Genomic DNA, 20,231 nt, shown 5'->3' on the forward strand with positions numbered 1-20,231 from the left:
TTGCCCAGGAGAGGCACAGCCCCTTCAGCCACCTTTCCTCGCTGTCCCCCCTTCCCCAGGGCAGGCTGTCAGCGCTTTCCCCATCTCCCCCAAAGCCCCCCCAATGAGCTCCCCCAGCCAAACTGGTGTTTGAGGAGCTGCCACCTTGCCTTGCCTTGCCTTGCCCTGCCTGAGATTCCTGGGCGTTACTTTTTGCTCCCCCCCCACTCTCCCCAGCACGGCTCCCGTACAGAGGCGGCTGAAAAGCGGCGGTGGGAAGCACCGCAGCTGCAGAGGGAACAGGCCATTTTTAGCAGAGCAGCCTCCCCGCTGCTGGGCTGCGGGATGCAGCAGGATGCATCCACCTGCTGCAGCGCTGCAGCCCCCCCCATCCAGCTTTTTACACCCCCCTCTGCTGCCTTATACCCAGCAAAGGTCTTGTCCCCCACCCTGTGGGAGAAAACCCGTAGCTCCGTGGCACTGCCCTCTTTCCCACTGGCTGGGATCTGATGGGATAACTTGGGTCTTGTTTAAACCCACTTCTGGGGGTGAAGTTGAAGAAGGATGGTGCCTGAAATGGGGGGGTACCCAACTTGCAAGGCGCCGGGGTGGGGGAAGGGGGATGCAAAGGGGACACACCAAGGAGCACAGGGAGTTTGGATGCTCTAGGCTGCAGCAGCACTGGAGGGCAGGGGTTCAGGGTCTTCATTTTGGATGTTTCTATTCCATTTCGGGTGCTTAAAGCCTTTTCTGGAACTGGGTTTAAAATTAGAGAATTTTTCCTGAGTAACTCCTTTTAGTGGCGAAGCGTGGGCTGAGAGGGAGGACAGCCCTATTGAGAGCTGCTGGTAACCCCTTAATGATGGGGTGAGCGACGCAGCCAGGAATAGACCCACAGAGGCTGAAAAGTGAGCTCAGCTTTTCACCCTCCATTGCCTTTTTTCATCAACCATCTCCCCCCGTCGTGGCTCCAGCACCCTGTGGGAACCCATCTTCCACATCATGAGTTCTTTGCCAACTGTAGCGCTTCACCAACCCCAATGGTTTCTCCCCAGCAGGTCCCATGGGAGCTAATCCCATTCCCAGGACCCAAGGCAGGGAGGAGGCAGCTCAGAAAACCCTCCCCAGAACAGATGAGGCTGGAGAAGTGCAGCACCCTGAGGCTGGAGGTGCTCGCTGGACGCTGCCCACCCTGGCCAAGCCCCATCGGGAACTGGGGCAGGCAGGGAGAAGGCAGAAGTCCCCACCAGTCACACCAGTGCGGTGAATTCCCAGCTCCAGGACTTTAACCACCAGTCCACCCTCCCCATCGACATCCCTTGATCGTGTCACCAGAAACGTTCCCTCAGCCACCAGAGATGGCTCCGAACCCAGGGCCTGGCCATGGCTTTGGGTTGCAGTGCTCCAGAGAGGGCTGAGTATCATGGGGTCAACACCACGAAGCTTCTGGTTGCGACCCCCATGTGCCCCCATGCCTGCAATACAGGCAGAGCAAGAGCAGCAAGAACACCAGAGCTCTGGTGTCCTCCTGGTGGAATGAGGCAGCCCGTGTTCCCCTCAGCAAGGCGTGAGGAAAGCTGCAGGCCAAGGGACCTGCATGAGGACGGATGCATTCATTGCATCCCACATAGCCATCCATGTGATCCTGCCCAAAGCTCTGGGAGAGGGACCAAATTTACCTTGAGCAGCTCCTTGGGGAAGTCAGTGCCTCCGTTGAGCCCCTCCAAGTTGCCAATGAAGTCGGAGCAGGACATTCTCTTCCCGATGTTCTGGGAGAGCCAGGGGGAGAGAAACATAGGAGGTTGCCTTTGGGGCAGGGGGGCAGTGCTGGCTGGAGCGGGTCCCACAGCCCAAGAACAGACCCCCCCCATCTCTGCAGTGGGATGAGGGACCAGTCAGGTCTCAGGGAGGCTGCTTGAAGGTGTGGGGAAGCTGCCAGCTTCTTAAATAGCCTTCTTTTTCTAAGTTTGGTGCTACCTGCTCCCTTGGCAGCTGGTTTTGGAGTCTCACTCCCACCCTCTCTCCCTGTCCACTTTCCTCTTCTGTCCTCATCCCACCTCCACATCTTCCAGCTTGGCGTGTTTCCTCCAAAGCTCCTCCAAAGCCCCGCTCTCTCCTTCACCAGCTCCCTCTCTCACTCAGCCTTCATCCTCTCTCCTCCCCAGACATGTTAGGGGTCTAGGGTCCCATAGCTGGGGTTCGGGACAGTGGGGACAGCCAGGGAAGGGGACAGATGGGGGCTGATGGCAGCAGGAACTTACATGTCCGTGCAGATCTGTGTTCAGCAGCATCAGGGCGCAGGTGAGGGTGTGGGCTCCATCTGCAGCACAAGCACAAGATGGGAATTAGAGCCAGGATGGGAATTAGAGCCCCCGGCTCAAGCCCAGCAGCTGGTGCTCCAGCCCCTCGGCATCTCAAGCAGGACATGGGGGCTCTGAGGTCCCACCAAGACAGCCCCGAGCCCCCTCCTCCCACCGCGGGCAGGCGAGGCACGCAGCAGCCAGCACGGTGCTCGGCAGCACGCGGGTGAGTAGGTCACTGAATTCAAAGCTGGTCTCCCAAAAATTGAGCGTACAAACTCCCTTCCAAGCCTGCAGCCCCCTCCAGCCAGATGATCCCGCAGCGTTCCTGGCGCAGCAAGGTGGGACCAGCGCAGCCCTTCCACCAGCCAGGCAGCCCAAACCTCACCGGTCCCCGGAGCCAGCCCAGAGCAGAGACCCAGCGGGTGAAGGCAGACGGGAGAGGCGCAAGAGACGTGGTACAAAGTGGGTACAAACGGTACCAAGTGGCCACTTTGTGCCACCCCGAGGTCCGGGCACTCAAGTTTTTCTCACCTGGCTGTTCCCTGAGCCGAGGGTCTGAGAGCTGGGGTCTATGGGGTGAGGAGGGCCTTCTCTCGCCTCTCGTGCTAATCTGCTCAAGGTCAGAATTAAGGATGGGTTGAGCCCTAATTAGGCAGGATCCAACTGGAGCAAGTGGTTGTTGTTTGGTTGTGGTTTTTTTTGTTTGTTTGTTTGTTTGTTTTAAATCTAAAGCATCTGTCATTTGTGGGAAATGACATCTCTACAACTGGGGCTGTCTCCTAAGGCATCAGTGCATGCTCTCAGTCTCCTCTCTGGTTTCAGTCCGAGCACCTTCACCAAGTTGACGGACACACGCACGGACACACGCGGTTCCTTACCCTCCGAAGAGATGGCGTTGGGATTGCACTCGTAATAGCGCTGGGAAAAGTGAGCCAGCACTCGCTCTCGCTCTTGGGTCTCTCCCATCAAGGCCAGCTCCTTCAGAAAGGACCTGAAGAAGCAGCAGCAGCAGCGTTGGTCACGCGTGAAGCCCACCAGCAGTTTCTCCAACCCGCTCTGTGCAGGAGCAGGGACACCCACTGTGTGCTGGATAAAGCCCTGCCATCACACTTCCCTCCCAACCACCTGCAGGACTCCCCTCCAAGCCCCATAGTATCACACCCTGATGGCACATCACAGGGACCTACAGCTGGCCCTGGGCACTTCACCAGGGAAGGAAGTGGAGGTGACACCAAGAGGTTTATCAAGGCCTGGAAGCCAGTCCTAGGTGACACTTGATGGTGACATCAAGGCCTGGAAAGCCAGTTCTAGGTGAACCTGACTGTCACCTAACTCTGCACTGCCTGGTGAGTTAAGACCAGGGATGCTCTTCAATGGTTGTGTGGCTGAGAGACCACTTTGGGACTCAACCCCCACCATGTAAGAGGTAAGAAGATCTCCAGGTGGGAGCCATGGAGTCTGCCTGCTCCTGCAGACCTCTGTGTGGGTGCGGAGCTGCAGAGGGCATGGTCAGCTGGGACCCCAGTCAGGTGGCCACCACACACATGTAACATGCACTTAGCTCTGACCTGAGAGCCTGGTCCAGGCTCATCCCTGTGAACACGAAGAACTTCAGATATTCCCCAGCCACCATCTTGCTGAACTCATTGCTGAAATAGAAAAGGAGGAAGCAAGACTGGGATCGACCAGACCGTGGGGACAGCAAAAGGCACACAGGGGTGGGGTGGATTCCAGGAGGTCAGGAGCTCCCCAGGGCTGTGGGAAGCATGTTGGGGACAGAGACACCCCACACTCCGACAAAACTCAGAGGAGTCACCCACAGATCCAATGGGAATACCGGGCATGTAAGAGAAACTGGAGAAGCTGGAAGGGCCCAGGAGGGGTCAGCCAGCCATCTCCCTGCCCCGACACCTTACCAAAGCATCCAAGATGCAGTCATGGTAGGAAGGCACCCAAACCTGGATGTCTCTTAGGTTTGAGCTTTGGGGTCCCACCTGCTATTCCCTGCAAAGGGGCAGCAGCTGTGGGTACACCACGGGTGCAGGTGGACCCCTTGCAGAACGGGCTGTTCCTTGTGAATACCCACACGTACTTCTTCCCCAGGTGACGGGCCACATCTGCTTTTTTAAAGCCGTCCAGGTTGTAGAGCCTCTTGGCCAGGCGTTTGGCAGCCTCCAGGTCAGCCTTGTGCCCGTTGGAGAGGGTGTCCGTGCTGCCCAGGGCCAGCTGCTCCACACTGTCCATCTCAGAGTCCGAGTCCGAAACCAGCTGGCTCAAGGGGTGGTCACTGCAATGGGAAGGGACACTCCACGTTAGCCTGCCTGCAGACCCTCTCCTCCTTCAGCTTCTGGGGAAACACAGGTTCCTCACCCTGCTTTGGAGACCAGCTACTCCCTGCTGGAGCCCCAGATGAACAATACTGGTTAGAGACACTCTGAGGCCGGGTCTGGGAGGTAAGGGACAGTTTGGGAATGCGGCTGGAGAAGAGGTGAGGTGACAGGGCAGCTCCAGTGACTGATGACAGACCCAAGGCACCCAAACCCACGTCCAAACTGGATGCAGAGAGACAGGACAACAGACATCTGCTCTGAAGTCCCACCACCCTGGGGCTGTGAAACTCCATGTGTGGGCTCAGGCTCTGCCAAGCTCAGCCGCAGCAGAGACTTGGAGCAGAAACATGTGCACATCATACGCTCTCCTGCAGATCCACACTCTTTTTTAAAGCTGGACAAACATCCCCATGCTGCTCTCCAGAGCAGTTTCTACCCAAAACAAGATGACTGTCCTTCCTTCGTTCACCTTTTCCCACCCACCGACTCCACAGCACCTCACAGAAGGGAAAACAGGCAGAGAGGGCGAAGACGAAGGACACCCCCACCTCCCCGCCCCCGGCCTCCCAGCTCCCAGCGGGGTGTCCTGTCTTCTCCAGGCTGCCCATCAGCTCTCAGCCCACCATGCCTTAAATGGCCACGTTAGGAGACGCTCTTGGCTTAGCCCCCGAAAGGAGTCTGACTCAGCGGCGCAGAAGTTATCCCAACCCAAAAGCCGGTCGAATCTCATCAACAACGAACGTTAAGCAACTCTGACCTCGCCCAAATTTTCTGGCAGCCCTCGCAATGTTCCAGCCTGATTTATTTTTAAAAAGCCTCTAATTGACTTTTAAGAGGCCTGCTCTCCTGAGCCAATTACCCGGGGCCAATCTCCTTGAGGCTCCGCTTCTTCCGCGAAGGACGAGCCTCCTGGTTGCTCGGCGCTGCCCGTCCCGGGGGAACCCTGCACAGCTCTGATGGGCTGCTCCTGTGCCTCGGGGGGGCTCCTGGGCACCTTCCTCCCACCCTCCTGGCATCTCCAGCCAGGTGTGTGGTAGGGGAAGCTGCTCTGTGGGGCCCGGACACTTTCCCACTGAAGCTGAAAGTGGTTCTGACACCCCACGGGTCCCCGAGGAGATGCGCTTGGCTCGGACTAACGCTGGGAGGTGACCACAGCAAGACCTGGATGGGTGACCCCAGGAAGATCTGGGCCCATTTGGCCCCAGGGAGCCTGTTCTTCACCCCGTGCCACCCTGGTGAGCAGCTGGGAGAATGGCCACAAGGTCCCTAGGAGCTCACTCCAGACCTGCCTGCTCTGGGGAGCTGTGCCAGGCAGGTGGTTTCCAGCATCACCATCTGCACCACCAGCACACCCAGTCCTGCAGACATCCCTCCCACCTGCCTAAAACATCTCCTCCTCCCAAAATAGGGTGGCTACATCCAAAGGTGCTGCTGGCATGAGCCCTGGTGCCTGCTGCCCTCCAGCTGTGCGCAGGAACGCTGGCTGGTGGGACCAAAGCTGCTCCAGGGAGCACCTGAGAGCAGGACAGGCTGGGTGCTGCTGGGCCAGTGCTGGCCAAACACCTGGGCCCAGCTTTGGCTTACAGCCACTGTGCCCTCAGCCAAGGGCAGGGCTCACAGGCTCTTTGCTTCCCACCAGCAGAGGAGATGAATCCATCCCAGTGACTGGCACCTGCCAGCCATGGGTTGTGGTGACTGTATCTGCCTCTAAAACTCAGAGCCTGCAATCACAGGGGCACAGGCACCCTCTCCAGCCCAGCAGCTCCAAGGCTGCTTCTCCAGTCACAGGCTGAGCTACAAAACCCAAGGCCAACGCTCCACCACTCTCCATGGTCCAACTGCACCTCCAGAGTAAGTGGCGGCTCATAGCTCTCTGAAGACCTTTTCATTCTTCTCAACCGTCATCACTTAAAACTCCTGATAACCTTCTAGACCTTGCCAGTCCTCCCTGGGAGCTTGTCCTCCCTCACACAGCCAGTTCCTGGTGCCTCTGGGGGCAAACCTTGAGCTCTGAGTCTCCTCCTGTGACCTCTCTGCCCAAGCTGTGCTCCTCAGCTTTCCTCAAGAGCCAAGAACCAAGAACCTCATCCTCAAGCAAACGGAGAACAGAGCAAAGTGCCGCGGCAAAGAGATGTCCATGTCTGAGGCAACTGAGGTGATGCTAATTTTCTTGCCAATGAGCTAATGTCTCAGGGTGTTTTATTTTCAGTGTACTTTCTGAAGTGACATTTCAGTTTGGCTTGAAGAAACACTGAGATAATATTTTTTACATTAGATACATTTTCAACCCGAGAACTGGCCCGCACTTAAGGAATAAAGATCAAATTTGGTATTGTGTGAGCACCCTCAGTGTGCCTGAAATGAGTCATCCCCGAGCGGACCCAGCACTAGCTCATCCCTCTCCGTGCTGCCCGCCTGGGACACCCACTGCCACCCCCACGTTGCCAGGAGCAGAGGTCCCCCTGCCCACCTCGGAGGTGTTCGCTGGAGAGGGTCCCCAGTGCCTGTGTTGGCAGCTGGGAGGTGCTTCTGGGGATCTCTGAGAGGAAGGTACATGATCCAGCTCAGGACTTGCCCCAGGATAGAGGGTCTTCCTTGACCCCCTCTAACCCCAGCTCAGCACGAGGACCAGCTGCAGAACAATGGTCCTGCTCGGGGCCACCACACCACGGCCCTCCTTCTCCATGGCCCACTACACCACAATACTCCTCCTCCAGGGCCAGATGCTTCTCCAGGGTCCAAATGTTCCTTCTTGGGGCAAAACGCTCCTTTTCTGGCACTGGATCCTCATCTCACCCCAATATTCCTCCTCTGGCCAACTGCCCGGAGCCCAGCAGGAGAAAGCACAGCACCTTCCCTGGCTGCAATGCAGCATGTCATTGCAGGAGCCCTGATGTCCTCTCCACCACAAGCTGGTGTAACCTGGCACCATATTCTTTCCATGGGTGTCAGCAACCAGGAGGAAACCTTCTCTCCTAGATGTGGGGCAGCAATAAGGCACTAGCACAGCAAAGCCTGCCCTGGAGGGTTGACCTCCAGCTCTTGGTTGCCAGCAGGGATGGATCTGCATGGTGGGACGCTCCCCACACTGTGTCTCTGTGGTGGAACACCCTGCATCCCAGGATGCAGGGAAAGAGAGCCGTCCCTGGGGACAACCTGAACCAGGTGGCCACTGGTTTCCACTGGGGGTGCTCAGCTGAGCTCCCGCGTTGCCCAGGTCCTGCCTGACCCATCTCCAGGTGAGACATCTGCTGTAGGAAACTCCAAACCTCCAACCACCATCCATCCAAGTGCCACTTCCCATCCCACAGAAGGCTGGTTGGCATCCTGTGCCATGGAAGGGACAGGGCAAGGAGCCTGGTCCAAGCCCGTGAGGGACACGTGCAGGGGGCAGAGCAGCACTCTGCCCTCGATTCCCAATGCCCCGCACGCATGGCTAGATGCCCGACGCCTCTGCCAAGCCAGCCCAGCCTGCCTAATATTGCTGCTAAGAATGTACCAGACCGGATCTTTGGCTGAGCTAAATAAATGCAGCTCCCTCCATCGGTCTCAGCGGAGCGACTTTGATTTATGACAGCCAAGATCTGGGCTGGTTCATTCTTCGCAGAATTGAAGTTAGGGCTGAGAGGACACTTGAAGGTCAGCCAGGCCAGCCTCCCAACCACAAGCAGGGTTGGTCCTGCTTTCTGGCAGCTCTGGAGTCCAACCTGGTCTTCAAATCACCCAGACACAGTAGCACCCGGCAGTATTACTGCTGCCAGATCCAGGTAGGACCGAACTTTGGGCAGTCCTGTTTCTCTGCAGACTTCCAGAGCCTCCCCTGCAGCACATCAGCTCTCTCTGGAGATGCCTGCCTGTCCTCCATCACCACCCCATCCCACCAGCCCTTCTTGTGGGGGTCACAACTGCTCCTGCCCTGCAATCCCACCAAACAATTTCTGGAGCCAGCTGAGAACCTTAAAATACGGTTACTCACTTGCTGGGTGGAGGGTTGTCTTCTCCTTCAGAGACACAGATACTATGGGGTCAGTGCAGGGCAACCTGGGTCTCTCGGACCTTTAGGCAAATCCCAGACCAAATTGCAGGGGCTACAATTAAACGCCTGGCACGAGAGGGGCTGCATCCCACATGGATGTGCCACTGCCTCTGTGGGCAGCCCTGGGACCCTGCCTGCTGCCCACATCCTTCATGCCCACCCCAAGCTCCAGTGTTGCCACCCCATCCTGTGCCCCAGCTCCTGCTGCTCCTCATGGCTCGACGTGAAAACGCTTGGGGGAAAATCCCCCCCAGGCTTGTGCCCCACTTCTTGCCCTGCCAACACTTGTGGGGAGACCTCTTCATCCTGCACCCCAGCCCCGTGGCCCTCCTGTGCTACCGCCCCACATCATCCCTCCCTTCCCCTGTCTCCATCCTTCCCTTGTTGCCCTCCTTCCTCTGCTCAGCCCTCTCCCCCCACCCTCCCCGCATCACACCCCAAACCCACCCCACAGCACCCCAAAGCGGGCACAGCCCTCAGGCCATCATCTCACCAGTTTGCCCAGTGCCAACTGGGAGCCAGCTGCCAGCCCTGCACTGACCACGGGAAGGGGGGTTTGGGGAGGAATTGGGGTCGGGGGTTGGGGTAGGGGAAGGAAAGGCACGGGCTCCCCCACTGCTGCAGTAACAAAAGGGACCTTATAAAGAAACCCAGCAGGATCTGGCAGGGATGAAGGTTTCACTCCCGGCTCATCCTCCGCCTGGGGTAGAGCCTCTTGGCCAGGCGTTTGGCAGCCTCCAGGTCAGCCTTGTGCCCGTTGGAGAGGGTGTCCGTGCTGCCCAGGGCCAGCTGCTCCACACTGTCCATCTCAGAGTCCGAGTCCGAAACCAGCTGGCTCAAGGGGTGGTCACTGCAATGGGAAGGGACACTCCACGTTAGCCTGCCTGCAGACCCTCTCCTCCTTCAGCTTCTGGGGAAACACAGGTTCCTCACCCTGCTTTGGAGACCAGCTACTCCCTGCTGGAGCCCCAGATGAACAATACTGGTTAGAGACACTCTGAGGTCGGGTCTGGGAGCTAAGGGACAGTTTGGGAATGCGGCTGGAGAAGAGGTGAGGTGACAGGGCAGCTCCAGTGACTGATGACAGACCCAAGGCACCCAAACCCACGTCCAAACTGGATGCAGAGAGACAGGACAACAGACATCTGCTCTGAAGTCCCACCACCCTGGGGCTGTGAAACTCCATGTGTGGGCTCAGGCTCTGCCAAGCTCAGCCGCAGCAGAGACTTGGAGCAGAAACATGTGCACATCATACGCTCTCCTGCAGATCCACACTCTTTTTTAAAGCTGGACAAACATCCCCATGCTGCTCTCCAGAGCAGTTTCTACCCAAAACAAGACGACTGTCCTTCCTTCGTTCACCTTTTCCCACCCACCGACTCCACAGCACCTCACAGAAGGGAAAACAGGCAGAGAGGGCGAAGACGAAGGACACCCCCACCTCCCCGCCCCCGGCCTCCCAGCTCCCAGCAGGGTGTCCTGTCTTCTCCAGGCTGCCCATCAGCTCTCAGCCCACCATGCCTTAAATGGCCACGTTAGGAGACGCTCTTGGCTTAGCCCCCGAAAGGAGTCTGACTCAGCGGCGCAGAAGTTATCCCAACCCAAAAGCCGGTCGAATCTCATCAACAACGAACGTTAAGCAACTCTGACCTCGCCCAAATTTTCTGGCAGCCCTCGCAATGTTCCAGCCTGATTTATTTTTAAAAAGCCTCTAATTGACTTTTAAGAGGCCTGCTCTCCTGAGCCAATTACCCGGGGCCAATCTCCTTGAGGCTCCGCTTCTTCCGCGAAGGACGAGCCTCCTGGTTGCTCGGCGCTGCCCGTCCCGGGGGAACCCTGCACAGCTCTGATGGGCTGCTCCTGTGCCTCGGGGGGGCTCCTGGGCACCTTCCTCCCACCCTCCTGGCATCTCCAGCCAGGTGTGTGGTAGGGGAAGCTGCTCTGTGGGGCCCGGACACTTTCCCACTGAAGCTGAAAGTGGTTCTGACACCCCACGGGTCCCCGAGGAGATGCACTTGGCTCGGACCAACGCTGGGAGGTGACCACAACAAGACCTGGATGGGTGACCCCAGGAAGATCTGGGCCCATTTGGCCCCAGGGAGCCTGTTCTTCACCCCGTGCCACCCTGGTGAGCAGCTGGGAGAATGGCCACAAGGTCCCTAGGAGCTCACTCCAGACCTGCCTGCTCTGGGGAGCTGTGCCAGGCAGGTGGTTTCCAGCATCACCATCTGCACCACCAGCACACCCAGTCCTGCAGACATCCCTCCCACCTGCCTAAAACATCTCCTCCTCCCAAAATAGGGTGGCTACATCCAAAGGTGCTGCTGGCATGAGCCCTGGTGCCTGCTGCCCTCCAGCTGTGCGCAGGAACGCTGGCTGGTGGGACCAAAGCTGCTCCAGGGAGCACCTGAGAGCAGGACAGGCTGGGTGCTGCTGGGCCAGTGCTGGCCAAACACCTGGGCCCAGCTTTGGCTTACAGCCACTGTGCCCTCAGCCAAGGGCAGGGCTCACAGGCTCTTTGCTTCCCACCAGCAGAGGAGATGAATCCATCCCAGTGACTGGCACCTGCCAGCCATGGGTTGTGGTGACTGTATCTGCCTCTAAAACTCAGAGCCTGCAATCACAGGGGCACAGGCACCCTCTCCAGCCCAGCAGCTCCAAGGCTGCTTCTCCAGTCACAGGCTGAGCTACAAAACCCAAGGCCAACGCTCCACCACTCTCCATGGTCCAACTGCACCTCCAGAGTAAGTGGCGGCTCATAGCTCTCTGAAGACCTTTTCATTCTTCTCAACCGTCATCACTTAAAACTCCTGATAACCTTCTAGACCTTGCCAGTCCTCCCTGGGAGCTTGTCCTCCCTCACACAGCCAGTTCCTGGTGCCTCTGGGGGCAAACCTTGAGCTCTGAGTCTCCTCCTGTGACCTCTCTGCCCAAGCTGTGCTCCTCAGCTTTCCTCAAGAGCCAAGAACCAAGAACCTCATCCTCAAGCAAACGGAGAACAGAGCAAAGTGCCGCGGCAAAGAGATGTCCATGTCTGAGGCAACTGAGGTGATGCTAATTTTCTTGCCAATGAGCTAATGTCTCAGGGTGTTTTATTTTCAGTGTACTTTCTGAAGTGACATTTCAGTTTGGCTTGAAGAAACACTGAGATAATATTTTTTACATTAGATACATTTTCAACCCGAGAACTGGCCCGCACTTAAGGAATAAAGATCAAATTTGGTATTGTGTGAGCACCCTCAGTGTGCCTGAAATGAGTCATCCCCGAGCGGACCCAGCACTAGCTCATCCCTCTCCGTGCTGCCCGCCTGGGACACCCACTGCCACCCCCACGTTGCCAGGAGCAGAGGTCCCCCTGCCCACCTCGGAGGTGTTCGCTGGAGAGGGTCCCCAGTGCCTGTGTTGGCAGCTGGGAGGTGCTTCTGGGGATCTCTGAGAGGAAGGTACATGATCCAGCTCAGGACTTGCCCCAGGATAGAGGGTCTTCCTTGACCCCCTCTAACCCCAGCTCAGCACGAGGACCAGCTGCAGAACAATGGTCCTGCTCGGGGCCACCACACCACGGCCCTCCTTCTCCATGGCCCACTACACCACAATACTCCTCCTCCAGGGCCAGATGCTTCTCCAGGGTCCAAATGTTCCTTCTTGGGGCAAAACGCTCCTTTTCTGGCACTGGATCCTCATCTCACCCCAATATTCCTCCTCTGGCCAACTGCCCGGAGCCCAGCAGGAGAAAGCACAGCACCTTCCCTGGCTGCAATGCAGCATGTCATTGCAGGAGCCCTGATGTCCTCTCCACCACAAGCTGGTGTAACCTGGCACCATATTCTTTCCATGGGTGTCAGCAACCAGGAGGAAACCTTCTCTCCTAGATGTGGGGCAGCAATAAGGCACTAGCACAGCAAAGCCTGCCCTGGAGGGTTGACCTCCAGCTCTTGGTTGCCAGCAGGGATGGATCTGCATGGTGGGACGCTCCCCACACTGTGTCTCTGTGGTGGAACACCCTGCATCCCAGGATGCAGGGAAAGAGAGCCGTCCCTGGGGACAACCTGAACCAGGTGGCCACTGGTTTCCACTGGGGGTGCTCAGCTGAGCTCCCGCGTTGCCCAGGTCCTGCCTGACCCATCTCCAGGTGAGACATCTGCTGTAGGAAACTCCAAACCTCCAACCACCATCCATCCAAGTGCCACTTCCCATCCCACAGAAGGCTGGTTGGCATCCTGTGCCATGGAAGGGACAGGGCAAGGAGCCTGGTCCAAGCCCGTGAGGGACACGTGCAGGGGGCAGAGCAGCACTCTGCCCTCGATTCCCAATGCCCCGCACGCATGGCTAGATGCCCGACGCCTCTGCCAAGCCAGCCCAGCCTGCCTAATATTGCTGCTAAGAATGTACCAGACCGGATCTTTGGCTGAGCTAAATAAATGCAGCTCCCTCCATCGGTCTCAGCGGAGCGACTTTGATTTATGACAGCCAAGATCTGGGCTGGTTCATTCTTCGCAGAATTGAAGTTAGGGCTGAGAGGACACTTGAAGGTCAGCCAGGCCAGCCTCCCAACCACAAGCAGGGTTGGTCCTGCTTTCTGGCAGCTCTGGAGTCCAACCTGGTCTTCAAATCACCCAGACACAGTAGCACCCGGCAGTATTACTGCTGCCAGATCCAGGTAGGACCGAACTTTGGGCAGTCCTGTTTCTCTGCAGACTTCCAGAGCCTCCCCTGCAGCACATCAGCTCTCTCTGGAGATGCCTGCCTGTCCTCCATCACCACCCCATCCCACCAGCCCTTCTTGTGGGGGTCACAACTGCTCCTGCCCTGCAATCCCACCAAACAATTTCTGGAGCCAGCTGAGAACCTTAAAATACGGTTACTCACTTGCTGGGTGGAGGGTTGTCTTCTCCTTCAGAGACACAGATACTATGGGGTCAGTGCAGGGCAACCTGGGTCTCTCGGACCTTTAGGCAAATCCCAGACCAAATTGCAGGGGCTACAATTAAACGCCTGGCACGAGAGGGGCTGCATCCCACATGGATGTGCCACTGCCTCTGTGGGCAGCCCTGGGACCCTGCCTGCTGCCCACATCCTTCATGCCCACCCCAAGCTCCAGTGTTGCCACCCCATCCTGTGCCCCAGCTCCTGCTGCTCCTCATGGCTCGACGTGAAAACGCTTGGGGGAAAATCCCCCCCAGGCTTGTGCCCCACTTCTTGCCCTGCCAACACTTGTGGGGAGACCTCTTCATCCTGCACCCCAGCCCCGTGGCCCTCCTGTGCTACCGCCCCACATCATCCCTCCCTTCCCCTGTCTCCATCCTTTCCTTGTCGCCCTCCTTCCTCTGCCCAGCCCTCTCCCCCCTCCCTCCCCGCATCACACCCCAAACCCACCCCACGGCACCCCAAACCGGGCACAGCCCTCAGGCCATCATCTCACCAGTTTGCCCAGTGCCAACTGGGAGCCAGCTGCCAGCCCTGCACTGACCACGGGAAGGGGGGTTTGGGGAGGAATTGGGGTCGGGGGTTGGGGTAGGGGAAGGAAAGGCATGGGCTCCCCCACTGCTGCAGTAACAAAAGGGACCTTATAAAGAAACCCAGCGGGATCTGGCAGGGATGAAGGTTTCACTCCCGGCTCATCCTCCGCCTGGGGTGGCTGCCAGCCCTCTGGGCTCCCCGCTGGCCTCCCACTCATCCGCAGCTCCAGGGCTGAGCTCTCCCTCTAGCGAAGCTCCGGGCGGGCTGTGCTGCCCCTCACTGGGGTATCTGGCCCTTTGGGTTTTTTTTTTTTTCCCCCGCTTCTCCTGCCTGCCCTTCTTTCTGTCCCACCTCAGGCAATGCCCCCGATTCACAGAATCACAGAATCTTAGTGGTTGGAAGGGACCTCTGAGAGCATCGAGTCCAACCACAAAGAAAAAAACAAACCCAAAACAAAAAAACCACAAAAACACACACCACACCACACCAAACGCCCACCAAAAACACCACACCCACCAACTAAACCCCACACTCAACACCTTGCCATAAACCAATAACCTTGGGCACTAGAGCATGCCCTGAAGAGCCATGTCTATACGTTTCTTAAATCCCTCCAGGGATGGCGACTCCACCACCTCCCTGGGCAGGCTGTTCCAGTGCCTGACCACTCTCTCAGTAAAGTAATTCTTTCTAATATCTAATCTAAATCTCCCTTGCCGCAACTTCAGACCATTTCCTCTGGTCTTGTCGTTCGTCCTTTGGGAGAAGAGGCCAACACCTGCCTCTCTACACCCTCCTTTCAGGTCCCAGCAGAGCCTCCCTCGCTCCCCTCTCACGGGGGTGGCACGGGGGGGGGTCCCAAATCACATCCCCTCCCTCTGCTGCCACTCCTTGGGGACCAAGCTCCGGTGCCTGGCTCTGGAGGAGTGGGACAGGCAAGGGGAGCTGGGTGTTAAGGGGGCTCGCACCCCCAGGGGGATGCAATTTGCCCATTTATATCCCATCCTGCTGGTGGGGGTGGCAGCCCCCCCCGTCCCGCTCGCACCCGCCAAAGCCCAGGGATTTGCATCTGCAGTGACAAAAGTCTGGTGACCTCCCCGCAGTCCCCAGGGGTTGTCCCCATCTCGCCAGCCCCACATCTGCCCCCCCACCAACCCCAGAGGGAGAGATACCCCCCGCAGCCCCAGCCCAGGGGAGGGCTGTGCCCCCCCCACGCGCTCTGTGGGTCACCCAGAGCCCTCTGCCCAGCCAGAGCTGGGGACCTGCACACAGGGCAATCACCTACTCACACACTGGGGGTGCCACCGTGGGGTGTCCCGCTGTGGAGGGGTTGGGGAGGGGGGTCCCGCACTGGGGACGTTCAGTCACTGCTCCCTCCCTTGTAGCCAAGGCCACCGGAGGAGGCGGGGGCATCCCAGCCCCCAGGGTCTGCACTGAGGCACACTCCCCGTGCCCAAGGTCAAGATAAAAGCTTGGGTTCAGACTATCGGGTGCTGAGGGACACCAGAGCCTTGGGGCTGCATTAACCAAGGCCACCAAGCCTTGGGGGACACCACGTGCCCCTGGCACTGCAGGGGGCATCACCAGCTTAACATAAGTCAAGGGCTGCAGAGCCACCCAGACCCCAACCACTGCAACAAACAACATCAAGGGTTTCAGGGGCACAAGGGTGATGGCCACAGGGCAGCACACATGGGTCTAGACCTGCTGGTCTTTGTCACCAGTCACCCCTCACACCAAAGCCCTGCAGCCCGAGGTCACCCCTGCCAACCCTGCGGCCAACAGCCAGCATAAAGCACAGCTTCCACGACACAGCCCCCCTGCCTGGGGGTCCCCAGCCCACCTGAGCTGGTGGCAGTCAGTCTGTACTTGCTTGGGACCACAGATGGTGGCAAATCCCCTGCTCTGGTCCTGCTGGCGTGGGTGATGTTGTGCGATGATGTCTGCAGAGGTTCCTGAGCTCCTTTCCCCAGCGATTTCCATTAAAGATCCCTTAACGGGGGTGTCAAGAGAATATTCCTTGCTGGACCAGATCAGCCCTGCCAGGCACCAGGAGGTGCTGACTCCAGCTCATGGAAACCTTTGAGCAACCAGCCTCAAGACGCTTCTCCTTCAAACTACTTAGGAAGCTTCAGGTGGTGGAGGTGGTGGAGTCTCCATCTCTGGAGACATTCCAAACCCACCTGGACACATTCCTGTGCAACCTGCTCTGGGCGACACTACTCTGGCAGGGGGTTGGACTAGATGATCTCCAGAGGTCCCTTCCAACCCCTGTGATTCTATGATTCTGTGACTGCAGATACCAGAGAGGACACAGAGCTCAGATCCCTGCCTGGTCACCCCAAGCTGAGCCTGTGAGGATGGTGCAGGTTGTCACCAGAAGTGACATAGTCAAATAGTTGGTCTGGAAAAGACCAACCCCCCAAAAAATCTGTTATGGAAAAGACGAAAGCCTAGAAAGTGGGAGAGGGATTCAGGAGGCTCTGGCATTGCACAGAAGGTCACTGAGCAGAGAAACTTTGCAGGGCAGCAATGCAAACAGGAAGGTTACCGCTGGCATGACTGAGACACCAAGTTCTCCAAGAGCCACCAGCTCTGCAGCTGAACCACTGGGCCAGACCTGATCCCCAGACCAGACCTGATCACACTCCAGGTGAGGGTACCCCGGAAAAGGGAAAAGATGCGGCCTGTCAACCTGCCACATCACAAGTGCCTCAGCCCAAGACCTTGCTGGAAGGAGTAGAAGTGCAGGAAGTGTCTCAGCCTGGACATGGTCTCACACAGGGACAGGTTGGAAGTGGTGGGACGGGCCAGACCTGATCCCCAGACTAGACCTGATCACACTCCAGGTGAGGGTACCCTGGAAAAGGGAAAAGATGCGGCCTGTCAACCTGCCACATCACAAGTGCCTCAGCCCAAGACCTTGCTGGAAGGAGTAGAAGTGCAGGAAGTGTCTCAGCCTGGACATGGTCTCACACAGGGACAGGTTGGAAGTGGTGGGACTGACCTCCCCCAGCCCACTCCACTAGACATCTCCCCAGGCATGGGGCAACCATCCTGAGCCCGGGTGCAGGCAGGCTTGGAGCAGCGTACAGGGAGCCTCTGGTGGGCTGTCCTCATCTCTGCCTTCCATCTCCCAACATACACAAGGCTGAGGATGTTCAGGAGATCAGGGCGATAGGTACAAGCCCATAGATTCATAGAATGGTTTGGGTGAGAAGGGACCTTAAAGATCATCCAGTTCCAACCCCCCTGCCGTGGGCAGGAACACCTCCCACCAGACCAGGTTGCTCAAAGCCCCATCCAGCCTGGTCTTGAGGTCCCATGGGACTCTTGCCCTCAAGAAACAGGAGGCTGCCGCTGGGATGTTGAGGGATGCAGCAGTATCAGGGAGTCTTGGCCTCCAGGAGGGAAAGGCTGTTGAATTTCTACTGGCACTCAAGTTCTGAAGGGCCCTGCCCCACAGCCACCGCGGATGCTGGACTGTCCTGCAACGGGAACCACCACAAGATTGAAGACCTGGGGGACTCCCTGCTTGCTAGGCTGGAGGAAACCTCACAGCCCTCCAACACCAGCAAAGCCAAGACCATGGGACTCTTGCCCTCAAGAAACCTCACAGCCCTCCAACACCAGCAAAGCTGGAAAAGATGAAAAAGGAGATGTGGTCCCACCGACATGCCTACCACAAGACCACAGCGATCGCTGGCCTGATGGGCCACTTCACAGAGAGTCCAGCACACCCTGTCCTCACCTTTCTCCTCTTCCCCAGCAACACTGGCTGAAAAGCACAACTCACGGGGTTAGACCCCACACCGAGCCTCGGTGGCCCAGCTGGACAGCAAAGCTGGCAAAGATGAAAAAGGAGATGTGCTCCCACTGACATGCCTACCACAAGACCACAGCGATCGCTGGCCTGATGGGCCACTTCACAGAGAGTCCAGCACACCCTGTCCTCACCTTTCTCCTCTTCCCCAGCAACACTGGCTGAAAAGCACAACTCACGGGGTTAGACCCCACACCGAGCCTCGGTGGCCCAGCTGGACAGCAAGCAACTTTGGTCACTCACCTCATGTTGGAGGCCAAGGGAGTACCAAAGCTGTCCTCTGAGCGGCAAGGGCTGTGCCGAGCGCCCTTCCTTCGTCTCCCCCGCTCCTCCTCCCTCTCCGTCCAGGGGGCATCTGTGGCTGAACTGGTCCCAGAGTCTGGCTCCAAATGAGCCAGAGGAGCAAAGTTCTCCTCAATCAGCTTGGCGCTGTCTCGGATCTGTCCCTGTATTTCTGGGGTGAGGGTTGGGAGGTCAAAAGTGAAAAAGGTCCCGTGGGTGCGGGCTGGGGAGGAGAGGATGTCAATGGAGTCCAGGCTGGTGTAAGATGTGCCTTTGGCTCGATGGGACTCCATGATGCTCTCAAAATGCTTGCTGAAAGAGTCCATGCCATCCTTGGAGAGGCTGTGCCCTAGGAGGAAGGGCACTGGAGACTTGAGCATACCCTGTGTGTCTCGGTCCATGCTCCTAGAGGGAAAGAAAGTGAGAAGAACTGGTCACTGAGGAGCAAGGGATCAAAGCCCCGAAACAAAAGCCCACGTGCCGCTCCAGAAGAAAACTTGGGAGGGCAGAAATCTCCTCCGAACATCTGTAGACCTCCGAGGAAACGCCTCGCCTGCCCAAGACATCATGGGAGGAGGGACTGGGCTGGCCTCCCTCCAGACATATGCTTCTCCTTTAATGCACCACAGACTTGTTCCTTTAGTGGCTCATCCTCATAAGAAGCTTATGAGATGGCTACTGCTCCCAGTCACTCGACTTGAGCTTAGATCCAATAAAGGGCTCAAGCACCAGAAGCAGGATGTGGTTCAGCTCCATTTCCAACCAAATCTAGAAGTGGTTGAATTTTCCACCAGCCTTCAGAGCTCCTGGCACCCAGAAGGCTCCTCCTGAAGCTGCTCAGGACAGCACGACACCTTCCTCCATGAACGCAGCACCATGGTCGCTGAGCACCACACTCAGAGCATGACCAACACCCACCTGCAAGGTCTGCTGGCTGGTCCTAGGAGAAATCTAGGACCCAGCACAAGGAGATGTTGAGTCCCAGGAGAAATCTGGGACCCAGCACAAGGAGATGCTGAGCCCCAGGTTTCCCCAGGCTCTCCAGAGGGAGCCTCACACCCAGCTCTGGGCTCAGGGACCTGAGCTGACCCACGTCCTGGAGGCCAGGCTTGATCCTGGCTCATCATCTTCTCAGGGATCAGCTCCACAGGAAGGCCCACCTTGTCTCACAGAAAGATCTGGGTCCAGCCCTACACAGGAGTTTCTAAACCCTGAAGCCCCGAGTGTGTTGTCCTGTAACGGAGGTGACGTGCAGCCCATTCATGTGACAACAGGGACATTTCCAACCCTTCCAACGTCAACGCTTCAGCCGCAGCAGCCTGAACGCAGCCCTAAAAGCCTACTTCACTCATAAGCCGCTATCATTTTATTCAAGCAGCAGAGAAGCACTTGTTATGCCACTCTCTCCTCTGATGAAAGGCGAGGAGCTGCTCCAGCTTGTCATAACATTTGTTATGAACAAACAACTCCGTACAGAGGGCTCAGAAGATGCGTCGCTGTTACAAGCGCCAAATGATTTTAATTCATTAAGCCTTCAAATGAAAAAAAAAAAAGAAAAAAAAAAACAAACCAGACCACACCACCTCACCCTGATTACTTTGGGAGCTGGCACCTTGACTCCCCCAGCGTGCTGGCTGGCTTCCAGGGGAGCACAGCTACACCAGCCACGGGCAAGCAAGGCAGGATGGAGGTTGCCCTCACCCATCCACCAGCCTTTCCCTGCAGGATCACTCAAGACTCTCACCATTCCCATAGGAGCCCCCAGAGGCAGCTGCCACCTCTGGGGTGGCTTTCTGGCGAGGAGGAGGCAGAAAAAGACCTCTTTAACATCTGCTAAATGTGCATGCACCGTCCTTACCACCCAGCTGCCTGCTACCAAACCGAGCTAACGCCGCTGACTGCGTTTTGTGCTTTGAATCCATAAGGAGGGCGACGCGGAGGACAATGCCAGCAGATGGAAGGGACCTTGTTCCCAGGAGAGGGAGCTGGGGCTAATTCTTGTCATCAAGTATATTGCC

At 57.5% G+C, this 20,231-nt stretch overlaps 1 protein-coding gene across 1 annotated transcript in view; it reads right to left on the reverse strand.

The window, feature by feature from the left end:
• PSD (pleckstrin and Sec7 domain containing) overlaps positions 1-20,231 on the reverse strand; it is a 77,919-nt gene that overhangs the window by 40,300 nt on the left and 17,388 nt on the right. Inside the window, exons 5-10 of the mRNA XM_014956340.1 lie at positions 18,175-18,618; positions 4,375-4,569; positions 3,851-3,931; positions 3,161-3,273; positions 2,241-2,299; positions 1,659-1,748 (exon numbers count right to left, since the gene is read on the reverse strand). Of these exons, the coding sequence (XP_014811826.1) occupies positions 1,659-1,748; positions 2,241-2,299; positions 3,161-3,273; positions 3,851-3,931; positions 4,375-4,569; positions 18,175-18,618 (982 nt within the window). The remainder of the gene's footprint in view (positions 1-1,658; positions 1,749-2,240; positions 2,300-3,160; positions 3,274-3,850; positions 3,932-4,374; positions 4,570-18,174; positions 18,619-20,231) is intronic.

The sequence above is a fragment of the Calidris pugnax genome, unplaced genomic scaffold (assembly GCF_001431845.1).
Source record: "Calidris pugnax isolate Ruff unplaced genomic scaffold, ASM143184v1 scaffold196, whole genome shotgun sequence".
Classification (NCBI taxonomy): domain Eukaryota; kingdom Metazoa; phylum Chordata; class Aves; order Charadriiformes; family Scolopacidae; genus Calidris; species Calidris pugnax.